Genomic DNA, 17,759 nt, shown 5'->3' with positions numbered 1-17,759 from the left:
ACAATAACATCTTAAAGAAAAAGAAAATAATTGATTTAGTATAGATACCTCACTTTCTAGTTTATTTTCTATCAGTATAGATTAGACAATGTATGGAATAAATTATTCAGCACTTTCAAGGCAATGTCTTGATTCTGTTTAAATATCTGTCTCCATAATGACACTCTTCCAAACCAATGAGCTTTTATGTTACATCTTGCAAAACCTTATATCACTATTGTGTATTAAAGAATTACTTATTCAGATTTGTAATGCGTTTTGTCCAGTAGGAAATTCAGGAGATGGTACAGGATGGTCTCACACTTGGCAGCTCACCTGGCATCCCCAACTCCCAGCAGTTGAAGGCCAGCAGTGCCCCCAATCAATATGAAAACCAAAACAGAGCTCCCAGGGGGTTCCAAAATGTCCCTAATGAGAAGCGCCTCTGAAGGTGAAGTTTACAGTATCTCACAACCATACCATTGATGTATTTATTCACATCCCTAAAAAGTGCTTAATGTATACCAAAATTTGGATAATACATTTATAAACCAGTACCAAATATTCACGTCTTACTTACCAGATTCAAATGTTTCTTCATCTGTCGTTTTTCCATGGAGGCAAAACGAAAGTGTAGTTACGTTACTATTCATAGCAAGTCTATAGTTCAACAGTCTAATTCCCTGACCCTATGTTTCTGCACACACAACACTTTTAAAATGCTTTTCCTAAACCAAGGCCAACTCAGAGGTGTGTCTGTGGTAATAAAGCCTTAAATGCGATATATAAGCAGCTGGGCTGTGATGACAAGAAGGGATATAGCAGGAGCTTAAAATAAAAAAAAAAATCATAAAATAGAAAAGGATAAATAAGATTAAAAAGAGACTCAGAGGGAAGGGAAAGGTGGAATGTCATGGTAAACTCCGATATCTGGTTGGATGTTATACAGCTTTGCTGCTAGAGGCTTGCTGGAAGCTTTGGAGGTTTTAAGCAAGGGGAGCAGGATGAGGGGAAGAAGTATACAAATAGCTTGACAGGTTAGGGTTGTTTAGGTGACTGAAAAGTACCTGAGATAAAGCAAGTGCCTCATCAGTTAAAATGATTATTGTTAGTGGTTTAAAAAGACATTAAGCATTAAGAAGCTAGAATTTATATGCAGAGCAATATGAAATATATAGCAATATTACTAATACATCCTTGAATCTGGTGATGCTACATCTAAGGTCTACTCATGTGTGAAATTGTTTATAACAGAAAAGATTGGACATAATTCAAATATCTACCAGTAAGTGATTATATAAATGCACAACTTACTTAATCAATAAGCTGTTTAAAAAAAATATGAGGAGGCTCTTTATGTATTATGATGGAATCATCTCCAAAGATACAATTTTAAGTAAAAAAAAAAAAACAAACAAACAGGAACAGAACAGCGTGTATAGCATACCATCAAAGAGTACATGCATTTGTGTTTTAAAAAGAGGTGAGAATGAGGCGTGTGGGAGAGGAGGAAAAAACATACATCATTGCACAGAATATGTCTGGAGGGATGCCAAAGAAACAGAGCATTTATTGCCTCAAGAAAGAAAACTGAGTAGGGAAACACGAAGAGAGAGGGAATTTTACTGAATATACTTTTGTAGTTTTTTGAACTTGAAAGATATGACTGGTTAACCTAACAAAAACTTTTCATTAAAATATAGAAAGGAAATGAATATTACTGCTAGTTAAAAAACACACACCCAGGATGTGTACTTGGTAGAATAAATATAATGTCAACAGAATTCTGTAGTTGTTCTGGGAAATATACATAAATCTTTGAAATACTCAGTATTTAAATATTTCATGTCATTCTTTAATTTCTAAAACTAGATTAACCTGTAAAGTCAAGACACATTCACTTATCAGACTAAAGACTCTCCAATTAGTCTTCCAACAAATTCCTTGTGATTCTTGAGTCAATCTTAGCTTTGCCACTAAATTTGAAACATCTTTTCCCAATTTCCAAAAAGTGTAAGGATAGAAATGTGAAGTTTTAATATATCTCTCAGAAACTTGGAAGCCATGACTATTGATCTGTACTAGAATCTGCCAGAAGATGATATCAAACAATAACTAGATATTTTGCTTTTTAAAATTTTGATATCTCAGTATTCCATAGTATTGCACAAAGATCAGGTGGGTTCTAGATATTTCTCCTGAATGTTACTGAATGTAACACTAGAGCATTACTGTGTGTTTCTGTGATCATTTCCAAAATACTGTTTTCTAGAACACTTTCTAAAAGGTTGGTCTGGAGCATGGAGACATCCTTCCAGCTGTGCTTCCCTTCTGAGTGTCAGCACCACAGGAAAATGCTGGGGTGGGCACTTATTTTACACATTTCTTCCAGAGAAAAAGGCCCATGGGTCCTTTGACTGACTCTGCTTCAGAAAATCTATAGTTGAGCTGCTTTGTATTTCTCCTAGTAGTAAATCTATCAAGAAATGCTACCTGCTTCCACACATTTCTCATCAATCTTCATGTCATCATCTATAAAAGAGCATAGAGAGGGAAAAAAATGAAATGAAAATGTGTTGCTATCACAACAAAAATCCCCTATTTACAGGCTTATGGCAATGAAACTCCGACCACTGTGTATCATGTTATTCTTACAACAATCACTCACTAGGACAGATAAAAAGGACTCTATTGTATTAAATGAAAATATATGTTATGGGAGGCTACAGGACATCAAATGGTTAAAATGATCAAAGCATAGGCTTTTGAATGCTGGACAAATGATTTTACCTCTAAGCCTCCATTTTCTATCTATAAATGAGGGCAGTAACAATACATACTGCATAGGATAAGATTGGGATAATGCAGGAAAAACTCATACACATGGTAAGCGCTCAATCAGAGAAATGATTTTTACCCTTAGTTGGGATATATATATATATAAGAATAAAAGAATATAACTTTTAAAATTGTTCAACTCAGAACTCTTTACAGTGTAACCCAAACCCTGTATATGTTTTCTTTGGACGGACTGCCATCTTCTTATAAATTAGGGTATTAGTGATTAGTACACTATTACTCACACAGAAAGAGCTTATGAAATAGCTGAATTGAAATGAAGTGAATTAAGAAAGCTACAGGAAATTTCTAGGTGACTTTGTAAATGAGGATTTTTTTCCCCACAAATACTGTTTCTTACCTTCTTCCATAGAAATCGCTGGGTGCAGATGATTGAAGCAGGGGGGAAAAGAGAGAAGGCACAATATTTTATGCTAAATTTATCAGATGAATTTACCTACATTAAGAAAAGTGAAGTGCCAAAATTATTTTCTAAAAATTCAGTGGAGACTTAATAACAGAATGCTAAGTGAATATCTTATAGAAACCAATACATTCATGAGCCTTGCTGGAGACAGAATCTGTTTGCTTCTGGCAAATCCTATTCCCTTCTATCCTAATAGACTCTGCAAGAGTTGCATTCTATTCATTTTGAATTAAGGCACTTATTATTCATTCATTGTATTTTTAGAACTCAAACCTTGAATGAAAAGAAAGAAAGGGAGAGAAAGGAAGACAGAGAAAGGAGGGAGGGAAAGAGATGACAACTACAGTGCATCTTCCGTAAATAACTCTTTAGTAACTGTCTATAAACTAGCATATGCTTGGAATTTTTCAGCAACTCCTGAGTAATAAAGTTGTGTCCACCTTCTGAATCAGTAACCTTTCCTGAGATTTTTTTTTCCTATAGTAACTTTCAAGCAGAACAGAAAGATATGAAATAATATTTCACTTTGAAATTTCATATTTACAAATATTTATTTGTAACATCATCTACAAAAATTAAAAATAAATGACTTGATAGTTCAGATAATGATGTCCTCCATCAAAAACATCTCTGTGAGAAATGATCCTTTAAGTCAGTGGGCTCCATACCTGGGGATCTTGGACTCAGAAATATGTGAGGATAATAACACAGAGCTGCAAACTCTTTTCAAGACGGACTTTGCAAAAGTCTAATAGAAGTGGCACACAGCCTGTGCAAGCAAATTAAATGTGAACAAGTGGTCCTACTAGTTATCAGGTACTGATTAAAGCTGAGTTAGAATTTTCATACGCCTTTGATAAACAAATTAGGAAAATGAGTTACAGAAGTCCTTCAATCTGGTTTGGTAAACAAACTTTTTTTCAAAGCAGAGGGGAAATAACTAAAATATCACTATGAAGATTATATCATGACAAATGTTTCTGATAAAATGTTACATTACAGAAAAAAGATTAAAGGTAGCATTGCAGCTGTTACTTTAACCATGTCAAATATGGTTCCATACCTGGAAGGTAGTATGAAAATACTGCCAGTGTAAAGGAATTCTAAGAATTTATGTCCCAAAACATGTCTTTATAGTTGTCATGTTTTCAAGAGAAAAATATAGGAATTTCTGGCTTAGAGAACTGAGAAATAAAGTGGGTGAGAACTCTCTATGGACGAATCTTTGTCTATGCCCCTCTCCCTCCTCCGGGTTCCTCTTCCCCTTCTGTAACTGCTGCCAGAGAGCATATCAGAAGAGCCTTGATCAGTAGGTTCTAGCTGCACTCTACAAGGGAACATTCCTCATTAAAGCAGGAAGTCGTTCACAAGCGTTTGCCACCGTGGATGCCTTTGCTGACCATTGCCCCACTGCCATCTGAAAATACTGTGTGGTGAAGAAATTACACTCATTGAACAATAATTCAGTCCCACGTTTACTTGTCAAAGGCACACGCATTATGCAGCCTTGCTTGCTAGTAGATGTACAACGCATGGACTAGCCATAGACATCTCAGGGGACTTCAGGCTGAGGAGTGAACCCTGAAAGTGTCACGACACGAGGACATTTGCATTTTCACAAACTGAAAACTCTTCTAAGTCCCAAGGAATGAATGTTTACGGTAGGACTTCAAACGGCTGCCAGGAGGCCATTTGGGGCATGGGGACGTTTAAAGATCCTCCTTTGGGCAGGAAGCCAGTCCTGGGAGAGACGGAGCTGGCTTCCCCGTGAGGCACATGCTGGATTTGAGGTGTCAGCACACTCACAGATGGTGGATCTGAGGTGGTTGGAAGGCTGGTACGGCTGAGACCACCAGAACTCCCGTTGCTTCCTGCGCAAAAACAAATACACCGTGAGAAAAAAAAAAGAACCCAGGTTAACCCAGCTGAGATAGACACAGGACAGAAAGTTTTCTAGAATTCTGTTGCCTCCAACCAAGTGAACAAGATTCCACTTCCAAAGTGTCAGTTGCTCGGTCAAGTCCCCATGGATGGTAACCCTCCAGGATCCTCTGTCCGTGGAATTCTCCAGACAAGAATACTGGAGTGGATAGCCATTCCCTTCTCCAGGGGACCTTCCTGACCCAGGGGTTGAACCTAGGTCTCCTGCATTGTAGGCAGATTCTTCACCATCTGAGCCACCAGGGAAGCCTCCACACACATTGTCAAATACGGTCTCCAAACGTACAGTCTTTCTTATTCTGTCCTGCCTCATAGCATCTTCTCAGAGCCAAACCGACTTAGAGTTAACACCTAGCGCATGACCCTAGTACACATGCCCAGGGCTTCAGTGCATGAGCCAGGGCACCCCTGTCTCCGGTGTGTTAACCTGCTCCAGCAGGTCTCAGAATATTCACCGCATGTTCTGGTTTCCCTCCCAAGCTGTGAGGCTCTCCACAGTCCCTTTAGAGCCACACGAATGTCAACTCCTTCTGTCACCCTTTGTTTGTGCACTGATCCAATAAGCCTATCATTTCTGTGTGCTCCTTGCAAGACCCCCACCAGAGCCTCCTCACCACTCCCTGCTCTAAGACCATGAGGACTAATCTCATTAGGCCTTTATCCCTGTGTGTGTCCTCAGCCCCCAAATTCAGGTCATTCCTTATCCTCTGCACTTCAATCCCTGTTCCATCTACCACCCACTGCTCCCTGACACCCTTCCACACACCCTCTGGAACTGGTAGCAAACCTTTAGTGAAGTCTCTCACAACACTTTACCTTCTTGGAGCTTCCCTGGTGGCTCAGATGGTAAAGAATCTGCCTGCAATGCAGGAGACCTCGGTTCAATCCCTGGGTCAGGAAGATTCCCTGGAGAAAGGAATGACAACCCACTCCAGTATTCTTACCTGGAGAATTCCATGGACAGAGGAGCCTGGTGGGCTGCAGCCCATGGGGTCTCAAAGAGTCAGACAAGACTAAGTGACTAATACTTGCACTTTCATTTTTCACCTTCTTGCCCTAAGTAAACCCAGGTCCCCCAGAGGTCCCTGCTCCCCTTTCCTCTCCTGCTCCCAGGTGTGTGGGTAAACCAGCCCAGTCGGAGTTGAGGGGGAGGGGAATCCTGATGTGCAGCTTAGCTGACTTGGGTAGTGTCAACATTCCCACTGTGACTGATTTCAAGCTGCCACCCCTGACATCACTGACCATGACGTCGCTTGGGCTCTGAGGGCCGGCTCCAGCACACCACGAGGCCCTCACTCCATAGGGCCTGGAGGTGGGGTGTCTCTGTCCTGCATCTCCAGACCATTCTCCCTCTTCCCTAGAAGAGGCTCTCACTTTGAATACCCTCCTCCTGACTCTTCTGGTAGCCATTCTCAGATGATTCCTGCTCACTCCCATGCTCTTAACACTGCTCCATCATAATTCATGATGATTTTATTTGGCACAGTAATGCCTCTTCCAACACCCCAGCCTCTTGGTTCCTTCGTCTCCTCTCCTCCAATGACCTCAGTTACTGCCTCCCACTGTCATGCTCTAGACCTTTCAGTTCCAAAAACTACAATCTCTATAATTTCTATTTCTAGCATCCCTTTCTTCTACCGGCAACTTCTGTCTTCCCACTCCAATAATCTATCAACCTCATAGGAACCTATAATCCACTGATCTGATTTCCTTTCCACTGATCCTACACTGTCACCTCCCTCCTTAACATAAATGTCATGATCCATCATGAAAGACACTCTCTTCTCCCTCTCCTGATTTACTGCTAAGTCTGACTGTCTAGTCTGGACCTGTCCTCCCAGGAAGCTGACCAAGTTTATGTAAATTTGACTGTAAATTTATGAACTTGAAGCCTAAGTGGGCCCTTAATGCTGATGATACTGTATTTACTCAATTAATTTCTCTCCAGTTCTCATAGAAACTTTTCAAGCTTTCTTCTCTTTCCTTCCCAAAACCTCCTACCCACTTTACTCTCAGCTATGACATTGGTTGATAAGAAAATAAGAGCAGATGGAAGAGACTTTCCATAAACTCGCACCATATCTCTCATCCTCAGCTGTGCCCACACTCTGCGTTCTCTACTGCTGCTATTACTGTGGGTAAACTGTTCAGAATCCTGTACAAGGCCAACCCCTCTACTTATAGACTTCATCACATCTCCATCTGCCTCCTCAGGGACTGATAACAGCAGCAATTCTCTCCTCTTTCTCCTGTATCAGAAAAGGTTCCCTCTCATTGTATTTCCCCCATTAGCATTATCTACCCCACCTAAAAATTCTCTCATACCACTCTACTTTCTCCTCTAGCTATTTCTCCACTGCTCTGCTCTGCGTTATACAAAATGTTGCAAAGACTTTTCCGTGCTCATTGTTGTCAATGTCTTCAAATCCCCTTTTACTCAGATTTTGGCCCACCTCTCCACTGAAATTGCTTTTATCAAGATCACCAATGACCTCCTTTGCTAAATCCAGTGGTCAATTCTCAGTCTCCACAACAGTGGTGAACACAGTTCATCAGGACACTCTACCATCTTGATTTTCATCCTGTCTCATTGGTAATTCCTTCTCAGTCTCTTTAGCTGGCTCCATTTTCTTCTTTGTGATCTCTTAACATTGGCTGAGTTTTGGGCCTCTTATTCTATCTTCTTTCTATCTCTAATCACTTCCTTGGACCTCAGTAGCACCAAGGCGATGGTGATGAGTTGAGATTCAGTAACTGAGCTTTCAACCCAGCCTTGAAAGATTAATAGAGGGAGTCAGAACTACCTTTTAAACTTTAGTTTCCCAAGTACTATTCTCTCTTTTCTTGTTGATATGATTATCCTGGTCCCTTTGGTATTTAAGATGTTTAGGGCATATTGACAAGTTGACTTTTGGATTTATAGACCAGCGTGTGTTCATCTATCTGCTTGTCTCTCCTCTCATCTTAGCTGCAGTAACACTGCTTATCTCCCTTAATTGCAAAAATCCGAGAAATGTTTTATTTCCTGATGACTCGATCTTGGGTCCAGGAATGATGACTTTTCTTACCTCTTCAGAAGTTGGTTAGAAGGGATTAGGCCAGCACAGGTACCAAGGTCAGAGATTTTCCGGGCCTGCCACCAGAGAGCATCATTCTGGTCCACAATCTGGAGGATGTCTCCCTTCTGGAAAGGCAGCCCGGCATCCATGCAAGGGATGGTGGGGTCCTCCTGGGGCCAGTACTCGATCATGGCACGAACATACACCTGATGGTAGGCACACAATGACATCATCAAAAGAATCCTTACCCCCAGGTTGTTAAGACTTAAAATCATCTCTCTCACTTTTCTACCTATCTTTCCTCTCCATCTTCACCAAGAAGAAATCCCTTCTTGAACTGAGTCTAAGAGCCATGAAAAAAAAGTGACTTTGGGAATAAAATCTTTTAGCTCTGAGAAGTCTCTGCTCAAATGTTCACCATTCCTGACGTTACTTCTTAACTTCTCAATACCCCATCTCCTCTTACTGTGTTCATTTACTGATTTGCGTCTCCTGTCATCAGTGTTGAAAAATATGCAATACAATATTGAACAAATGCTTAACACATCACAGAGGATAGCAGTAAAATATAAAGTATTTATTTATTTTTTTTTTGCTGTTATTGTGGAGGATTTACTGTATGTGGGTCTGAAGGTTCAGTTAATTCTTACCGTCTTCTGGCTGTTAACAGGAGGGTCAGAAACTGGAACCACCTTGAACATGATTGTGCCACGAGACATGGCCTAGAAAATGTCAGAGGAGAGAATGGCAAATCTCAGACTTTACTGGGTTATCAGGGTTTGGCAGGTGAAAGTTAAAAACAATGTGTGCAGGTCAAACGGTGACATATCCCGCAGAGGCTTTTACAAGGGCTCAACAGCTAAATATCACCACCCAGAAATGGATATTAGAAGAACTTTAGCTTCACTTCTGTCCTGCTGTGGGGGTCCAGGGTCCTGAGGCTGGACTCTCCTAGTACCCCCACCTTGCTCTCATCAGGACACCACACTCAGCAAGCTCTTTTCCCCCCAAGGCATGAGGAGGGAGAGGAACTCTTGATCTGACTTTCACTCCTCATGTCTCTGTCACTAAGTCTTTCCTGAACACCTGTTTCTGCATCAGGCAGCCTCATCTGATGGGGAAGAAGATAAAGGGCTCCCAGGTCTTCTCGGCGGAGAAGGCAATGGCAAGCCACTCCAGTACTCTTGCCTAGAAAATCCCATGGACGGAGGAGCCTGGTAGGCTGCAGTCCATGGGGTCGCTACAAGTCAGACATGACTGAGCGACTTCACTTTCCCTTTTCACTTTCACACATTGGAGAAGGAAATGGCAACCCACTCCAGTGTTCTTGCCTGGAGAATCCCAGGGACGGGGGAGCCTGATGGGCTGCCCTCTATGGGGTCACACAGAGTCGGACACGACTAAAGTGACTTAGCAGCAGCAGCAGCAGCAAGTCTTCTCGGGGGGACTGACAAGTCTCTAAACTAACGGTGGAGGAGACAGAGAACTTCCTAGCTTGATGCGGGAGGTAGAACACCCCCCTCCGCCCCACCCCCTACCCCCGAAACACACACCATGACAGACACTGGAGATCCAGAGATGAACAAGAAAGATCTCATTCTCACTCGGGAATCTCATGACCCCACTGTCGTGGTAACTCCACAGCTGGTACCAAAAGGACTGTGGTGGACACATGTGTATCTGTGATCAACAGTCCTTTAAGCTCTTTTGGCAGTACATTTTAAACCACAAAGAATCTTGCATAGCAGTTTGCAAAATATGTAGGTGTTTGATATACTCCTTAGTGGGGACTTCCCAGGTAGCGCTAGTAGTAAAGAACCCGCCTGCCAATGCAGGAGATGTAACAGACTCAGGTTCAATGCTTGGGTCGGGAAGATCCCCTGGAGAAGGAAACGGCAGCCCGCTCTAGTATTCTTACCTGGAGAATCCCCATGGACAGAGGAGCCTGGCGGCTACAGTCCATGGGGTCACACAGAGTCGAACACAACTGAAGTGACTTGGCATGCACACATACTTCTCATTATACCACTTCTCATCTCAGTCCCTAAGGCACATCTATGAAAATCTAGAGTTCCCGTAAGAACCCAGTGTGAGAACCACTAGTGTATGTAATATATAATAATCGACCTCAGGCCCCACAGTGGGGGTGTGCACGGGGCGAGGTGGGCAGGGCATGACGCTATGGCCATATTAACACTGAACAGTGACCCGGGCAATGGTTTGAAGGATGGGAAAGAGAACTAAGAAGTAACCAAAAGCTCATATAATCAGGTCATAAATCCCCATCTCAACCACAAGGACTGGCAGGGCCAGCAAAGATGTCCCCCTCCCCATATGCTGCCCTCTGGGGACTTCTTTTCTACCTCAAAGCTGCCTCAAAGAAACTGCATAAAAATGTTAGGGGAGCAAGGGGTGGTTTGCTCAGGTTCAGACTCTCCTCCACGGTCTCACTCTGCCCACCCCTGGCTCAGTTTCCAACAGAGCAACCCAGGTGATGAGGACCTGGGCTGTCTTCCTGAAGCTGAAAGAGCAGCTTGGGAAGGGACATCTCTAGCAGGGCCCAGATCACCTGGGGAGAGGGCGCAGGTAAGGGGGATGAGACGCATAGAAACAGACAAGTTCTCGGGCCTGGAGAGAGAGGCTGCCGAGAGGGATTCGAATCCCCCTCCAGTCACGGTGCACACGCCAGGGGCTGGATGCAACACGGCAGTGAGTCATGGATAAGGCAAGAGGGAGACTTACCAGAATGTGGATCACTTGCTCAGGGTCCAGTCCTTCAACAGAAACTCCATTCACTTCCACCAGTTTGTCTCCAGCGTATAACAACCCTAGGCAAACCGGAACACAAAACGAAGAGGGGTGCCAAACAACTCGCAAAAAGGTTGGTAGCCATCCCAACACTACTTAACAAACTCACTAACCTAAGCATGCACTGACATCTTAAATTTTACTTGGAAGTAACAGTAATAATAAAGCAAACTGGTTAGTTGAATTTACACCACCACCAAAGTACATGAGAATTGCATTTTTCTACCTTTTCACCAACACTGGGCATTAACTAATGGTGATATTTTTATTTTTGCTAGTCTGATGTTGTAAAATGGAACTGGAACACTGGTAAGAAGATAACACTAAAAATAAAGATGTCTATAATTTCCTTTTCTGTGCAAAAGCTTTTAAGTTTAATTATGAATCACTTATTATTTATTTATTTCCATTACTCTAGAAGGTAGGTCACAGAGGATATTGTTGTGATTTATGTCATCAAGTGTTCTGCCTATGTTTTCCTCTAAGAGTTTTATAGTTTCTGGTCTTACATTTAGTTCTTTAATCCATTTTGAGTTTATCTTTGTGTATGGTGTTAGGAAGTTTTCTAATCATTCTTTTACAGATAGCTATCGAGTTTTCCCTACACTGCTGCTGCTGCTGCTGCTAAGTCACTTCAGTCGTGTCCAACTCTGTGTGACCCCATAGACGGAAGCCCACCAGGCTCCTCTGTCCCTGGGATTCTCCAGGCAAGAACACTGGAGTGGGTTGCCATTTCCTTCTCCAATGTGTGAAAGTGAAAAGTGAAGTCGCTCAGTTGTGTCCAACCCTTAGTGACCCCACGGACTGCAGCCTACCAAGCTCCTCCATCCATGGGATTTTCTAGGCAATAGTACTGGAGTGGCTTGCCATTGCCTTCTCCTTTCCCTACACTACTTACATTTAAAAATAAAAATAAAGATGTCACAGTCGTGAGTAAATGTTAAATGAAAAGGAAATGGGATGGGGGTATTCTTCAAAAGAGAAAGTATAGAGAAACTTGGGGGTTAAGATTAAGCCTTGAGAATTATGAGGTAAGACAGTAGAGACAAGAAGCATCTTGAAAATTTCAAGAAAGCTATCTTCAACAACATCAAATGTGCTAGAGAAGTAAAAGTAGAACTGAGGCTGAAGGGAGGGCCAGTGGACTTAGCAACTAGGAAGTCACTGGGTAATTTCTCTAAGAATGTTGGTGTATGAATTCTACACCAGGTTTCTGGGGTCATGAGCAGTGAGGACAAGGGACAGCAGGTACAGAACTGCTGGTTTCAGAAGCGCAGCTGTGAAAAGAAGGAAATTCAGTTCCCAGATAGAAAAGGCAAGCAACAACGGTTTGAAGACGTGGAAGAGCTGTGCCTTTTAGAAAGCAGAAGGACCAAGTGGAAAGTGAAAGTTGGGACTATACAGAGAGGCAGACCTAGACTTGAACCCTAACTCAAACTGCGAAACCTCAGCAAGTTAGGTGGTTAATCTTTGTGAGCTTCAGTCTCCTCATCTATACAGTAGCATGATAATACTTAGCTTGTTAGGTTTATGTGGGAATGAAAGTGAAAGAGGGAAAAGGCAATGGCAGCCCACTCCAGTACTCTTGCCTGGAAAATCCCAAGGACGGAGGAGCCTGGTGGGCTGCAGTCCATGGGGTCTCTAAGAGTCAGACACGACTGAGTGACTTCACTTTCACTTTTCACTTTCATGCATTGGAGAAGGGAATGGCAACCCACTCCAGTGTTCTTGCCTGGAGAATGCCAGGGACGGCAGAGCCTGGTGGACTGCCGTCTATGGGGTCGCACAGAGTCGGACACGACTGAAGCGACTTAGCAGCAGCAGCAGCAAAGTGAAAGAAAATTAATTTAATGCATAGAATGGAGGGAGTCACTGAGGAAGGGCAATGGGGTTGGTTTCTCTGGAATATTTCTGTCTTCCTTCTTAGTAACCAAGCAATGGAACTTATTAAAGGCTCAACCTTACACAGGAGACCTGGGTTCCCTGTTTCCCCAGTCATTCTTGCACACCGCTGCTCCAGCTTACCACTCCTCTCGGCCAGCCCACCATGGATGACTCTGGCCACCAGGATGTCCCCTGTCATCTCGTGGCGCTTGATGGTAGCTCCCTGGGAAGAGAGTACAGTGGAACCCATTTTTTACCTAACATGACCACTTTCCTGGGGGCTTCCCTCAATATTGTTCTGGTCTTTCAAACAAGGGAATTCATACCAACTAGGGTCATACATGGAGAAGGAAATGACAACCCACTTCAGTATTCTTGCCTGGAGAATTCTGTGGACAGGGGAGCCTACAGGCGGGCTACAATCCATAGGGTCTCAGAGTCAGATACGACTGAGTGACTATCACCCACTCACTCTCAGGGCCATACGTTTACCATGTCATCAAAAAGGAAAGGTCATTTCACTTAGCTCTGCCAGAGTCTCTATCCAACCACATAGACATCAAATAATATTGAGATCCTTCCAGAGATAAACAGAACTTCCACAGTTAGAACTTCCACAGTTACAACCTAATCAAAGGAAATATGCTTAGAAAATCAAATTAATGCCTTACTTAACTTCCCCTTAACAGAGGAAAAAACTTAGGCAAATATATTAGAACTAGGTGAAATATATGTACATGTCACAGAGCCAAATAATAAAATAATTTCTTTTTTCTCATAGCTGTTAAAAAAGAAAAACACTAAGTAGAAATCTTTCCTGGTGAAAACATTACAACCTGTAAAATGTTTGAAATCACAGGCAAAATCAATTAAGATATATATTTTAGCCATTATTATCATGGATTCTCTCATGTTGCCTGAATGCTTCACACTATAGGTGACCATAGACAAGAATATTGCCCAACAGTTATTTCAAGCTGCCTACCACACTAAATATCAAGAATTCTAAGATGAATCACTGATCTCTGCTAGAATCATATAATGAGAAAGTACAACAGCACTGATTTTGACTGCTTTCCTCTGGCTTACTGAAGAAACAGAACAGACAAGCATTACAAAATTTCTGTCGGCAACCATGCTTAGCTGGGAATAGGATTGCTATGATAAAGTCAGAAAGACAGGTAGGTAATCAGCAAATCAGCAGAAGAGGGGAAACACATAACCCTCACCAAAAGGGAGAATAATTTGTAGCTCAAAGATATCTTTGATTGGCTGGGGGAAGTTAATAGTTGAATAAAGAGAAATTATTAGTTTAAATAACACATGCATAAGGAAAACTGCCAGTGGTTCTGTGTATGGCCTTTGAAATATTTTGCTTATTTTAAATTAAAGAAAATTTTTATTAAAAAAAATATTGCCCAAGTAACTACTAGAGATAACTTAGCTCCCAATTAACCCTGCTGCTGCTGCTAAGTCACGTCAGTCGTGTCCGACTCTGTGCGACCCTAGTATAATCCTAAATGAAAAGATATTAGTAAGAAGATTTCCTTACCAGGGGCTGCTGGTTCTTCACCAAGCAAACAATCCTCATTGCTTCCTCACTCTCAGGGATGTTGTCTGGCAGTGGGGGAAGAAGGGGTTCAAAGTCCTTCTGAGCTACCGTGTCGTGGGCACTGAGCAAGGCCTGGAAACAGAGAAGGAAAAGGCAAATGAACCTCATGCACAGGATGCACCCACCTAGAAGATGCTGACTCAGTACTGTGTGAGACACATAACAGCAACCAACACGCACGTGCCAGGCACAGTTCTAAGTGTTTTTACGTGGATTAACTCAATCGTCACAGTAACTCTGAGGCAGGTATGCATATATTTTTAATTTTAAAATTTATTTTTATATAATCTTAAAGTTTTCTTTCCATTTTCAGTTATTACAAAATAATGGCTATAGTCCCTGTTTGTACAATACATTCCTGTAGCCTGTCTTACACATAGGAGTTCATACTTACCGCTCCCTCGCTCCTGTATTGGTCCTCCCGACTCACATTCCACTTGTAACTTGTTCTCTATATCTGTTAGTTTGTTCCTTTTTTGTTATGCTAGATTGTTGTATTTTTTAGGTTCCCCATAGGAGTGACATACAGTATGTCTTTCTCTGTCTGATTTATTTCATTTAGAATAATTCTTTCAAAGTGTCCATCCATGTTGCTGCAAATAGCAAAATCGCATTCATTTTTATGGCTGAATGGTAGTCCATTGTGTCTGTGTGTGTGTGTGTGTGTGTGTGTGTGTGTGTGTTTATCACATCGCCTTTATCCATTTGTCTGTTGATGGACACTTACATTGCTTTCATACCTTGGCAACTGTAAATAGCACTGCTATGTACGTTGGAGTGCATGTATTTTTTTCAAATTAGTGGTTTTTTGGAGGGGGTATATACCCAGGAGTGGAATTGCTGAGTCAGATGGCAGCTCTATCTTTAGTTTTATGAAAAACCTCCATATAGTTTTCCAAAGGGGCTGCATTAATTTACCAGGGTTCCCTTTTCTACACATCCTCATAAGGCAAGTATATTTATTGTCTCCATGTTACAGATAAGAAAACAAGGCACAGAAAGGGTAAGCAGCACATAATTTATTCTTTCATTTCTGATAAAATGTATTCTGTCATGTTCTCATTTCCTGGAAACCCATGTAATCCATGATGCTCCTGTAAACTTGAACTACAAAATAATTATTGTAATAGTTTCCCCAGGCAAGGTAGAATGAGAGGCAGTAATCAAAACATCTTGCTGGTTTAATTTGTCAATAACACCCAAGATCCCATGTGAAACAGGATGAGAAAAAACAGTCCCCTGGTTTAGGGTACGATCAATAGTTTCAGTATGTTAAAATTTCATTTCATGGGGTGGGAAAGTAGTCATTATACAACTCTGCCTGAGATTCGTAGACAGAACTCTGTTGGAACTCAGATAAAATTCTGTAGGTTTATCTTGTGAAATAAAGCTTTTTGACTCAAAAACTTCATTGCCCCAGATGCAGATATTCTCTTAAAGTTCTAATTTGTTGATAAATTGGTCTCAAAACCAGTAAGGTAGGGTTCTGTTCTGCAATCAAATGTTCTTTATATACCCCCTCATAGAGCTATTCATTATTATACTGTTTTTTCCAAATACCTTCATACACTTTATCTCTGAAACTTAAAATATTTCCCAGTTGGAAAGGATGTATGATGCCTTAATAGTCCCCCAGAATTTTAGAGGAATGGTGGCTTTTCAGGGGGTAAACAAGATGCCATGGAAAGTCCTGAATGCCTCTGTATAAATAGAGCCGACTTGGCTCCATGACCAATGAGATTAAGTCACCCATCAGTCACATATGAGTCCCACATCTTTTGGTATAATCTGTTGGTTACCCACATACAGTAAAAGAACATCTATTCAGAAAGCACATCTTTATTTCTTCTTCCCAACTCTGTCAATGTGCTGGATGGTTATACCTTGTCAATTTTAGCAAGCACTTGCCTTAAAGTGTGGAGCCTGGAGGATCTGTCTTAGCTCTTGGATCTCAGGGGACTTGGGGGTTTCACGTAGTATCTTCACTACCTGGTTGGTGGGAAAACATACATGTGAATTTTTAATAATCTTTATCACCTAGTTAACATCACCCAGGTTGGATAACAGGAATATTGACATGATATTTACCTAAGAAAAGCTGTTACTAAAGCCTTCTTCTTCACCTTTAAAGTCAGGTGAAATTAGCATTTTTTTCCTTATTCACTAAACTTCATTACAGCAGGTAGAATCCAAGACTTGGGATAGATCTAAACCACAGTGCCCTTGTCCTGGCACCTCACAGACTTGGAGGAAGGACTAACTTAATTTTGTAAGATCTTTCTTATGTGCCAAGGCAGTGTCCCTCAGTGCCTCAGAGCTTGCTCATGTGAATACTTTATAGGCAAGTTAAGGTTTCTGAGTTCTCCAGGTACAGGCTCAGTTACCTGGAAAACCAAGTAGCTTTAATCTCATGGGATGTTCCATTTTTCAACTAAAACATGAAATGGTAATTTGTATTTTAAGGCTTTTATTTGATTATAATTTTAATGTTTGTTGCAACAAAAAAAAAGTGTTAGAATAAATTCTGATCCCTTTGCTTTGGTTTAAGTGTAGACCTGGCTTCTGATAGAACATAAGAGCTTTCAAGAATTTAACTCTATAAATGCTCACCAGTCAAACAACATCACATCCAGTCACATGAAAACAAGAGGTTTAGCAAACTTCACCTCCACTCACTAGGGTTACAGATGAATAAAATCACATGTGTGTGTCTCCCCATGGATAGCTAAGAACAATTTGAGTTGTTGATTACTAGAGTTTCAGCTGTAAGGTTTTATTTTTTTTTACTTCTTAAAAGTTTCTATTAATGTGGTTTGGACAATAAATAAAAATAAAATGGATTATACTTATGCATCCAAATATTAGGCTTCCCTGGTGGCTCAGAAGGTAAAGAATCCACTTGCAAGGTGGGAGACCCAGGTTTGATCCCTGGGTATGGAAGTTCCCCTGGAGGAGGGCATGGCAACTCCAGTATTCTTGCCTGGAGTCCCCATGAACACAGGAGCCAGGCGGGCTACGGTACATGGGGTCGCAAAGAGTCAGACATGACTGAGAGACTTTCATTTATCAGCAAATATGTATTGAACATTTACTATGTTCTAGGTATTGTTTTTTGTTTGTTTTAAAATATGTATGTATTTATTTACTTGGTTGTGCTGGGTCTCAGTCGTAGCACTTGGAATCTTTGATTTTTTTTCTGACATGCAGGATC

At 41.4% G+C, this 17,759-nt stretch overlaps 1 protein-coding gene across 1 annotated transcript in view; it reads right to left on the bottom strand.

Moving 5' to 3' along the window:
* MPP4 (MAGUK p55 scaffold protein 4) overlaps nucleotides 1-17,759 on the bottom strand; it is a 38,483-nt gene that overhangs the window by 15,979 nt on the left and 4,745 nt on the right. The window contains exons 4-13 of the mRNA XM_055398420.2: nucleotides 16,457-16,537; nucleotides 14,489-14,620; nucleotides 13,078-13,159; nucleotides 10,987-11,072; nucleotides 8,895-8,966; nucleotides 8,254-8,450; nucleotides 5,051-5,115; nucleotides 3,179-3,196; nucleotides 2,473-2,511; nucleotides 560-580 (exon numbers count right to left, since the gene is read on the bottom strand). Coding sequence (XP_055254395.2) covers nucleotides 560-580; nucleotides 2,473-2,511; nucleotides 3,179-3,196; nucleotides 5,051-5,115; nucleotides 8,254-8,450; nucleotides 8,895-8,966; nucleotides 10,987-11,072; nucleotides 13,078-13,159; nucleotides 14,489-14,620; nucleotides 16,457-16,537 — 793 coding nt within the window. The remainder of the gene's footprint in view (nucleotides 1-559; nucleotides 581-2,472; nucleotides 2,512-3,178; nucleotides 3,197-5,050; nucleotides 5,116-8,253; nucleotides 8,451-8,894; nucleotides 8,967-10,986; nucleotides 11,073-13,077; nucleotides 13,160-14,488; nucleotides 14,621-16,456; nucleotides 16,538-17,759) is intronic.

Source organism: Moschus berezovskii, chromosome 2 (assembly GCF_049115385.1).
Source record: "Moschus berezovskii isolate FMDL1 chromosome 2, NW_MosBer_1.0, whole genome shotgun sequence".
NCBI lineage: Eukaryota > Metazoa > Chordata > Mammalia > Artiodactyla > Moschidae > Moschus > Moschus berezovskii.
This window is presented reverse-complemented; position numbering and strand designations above follow the sequence as displayed.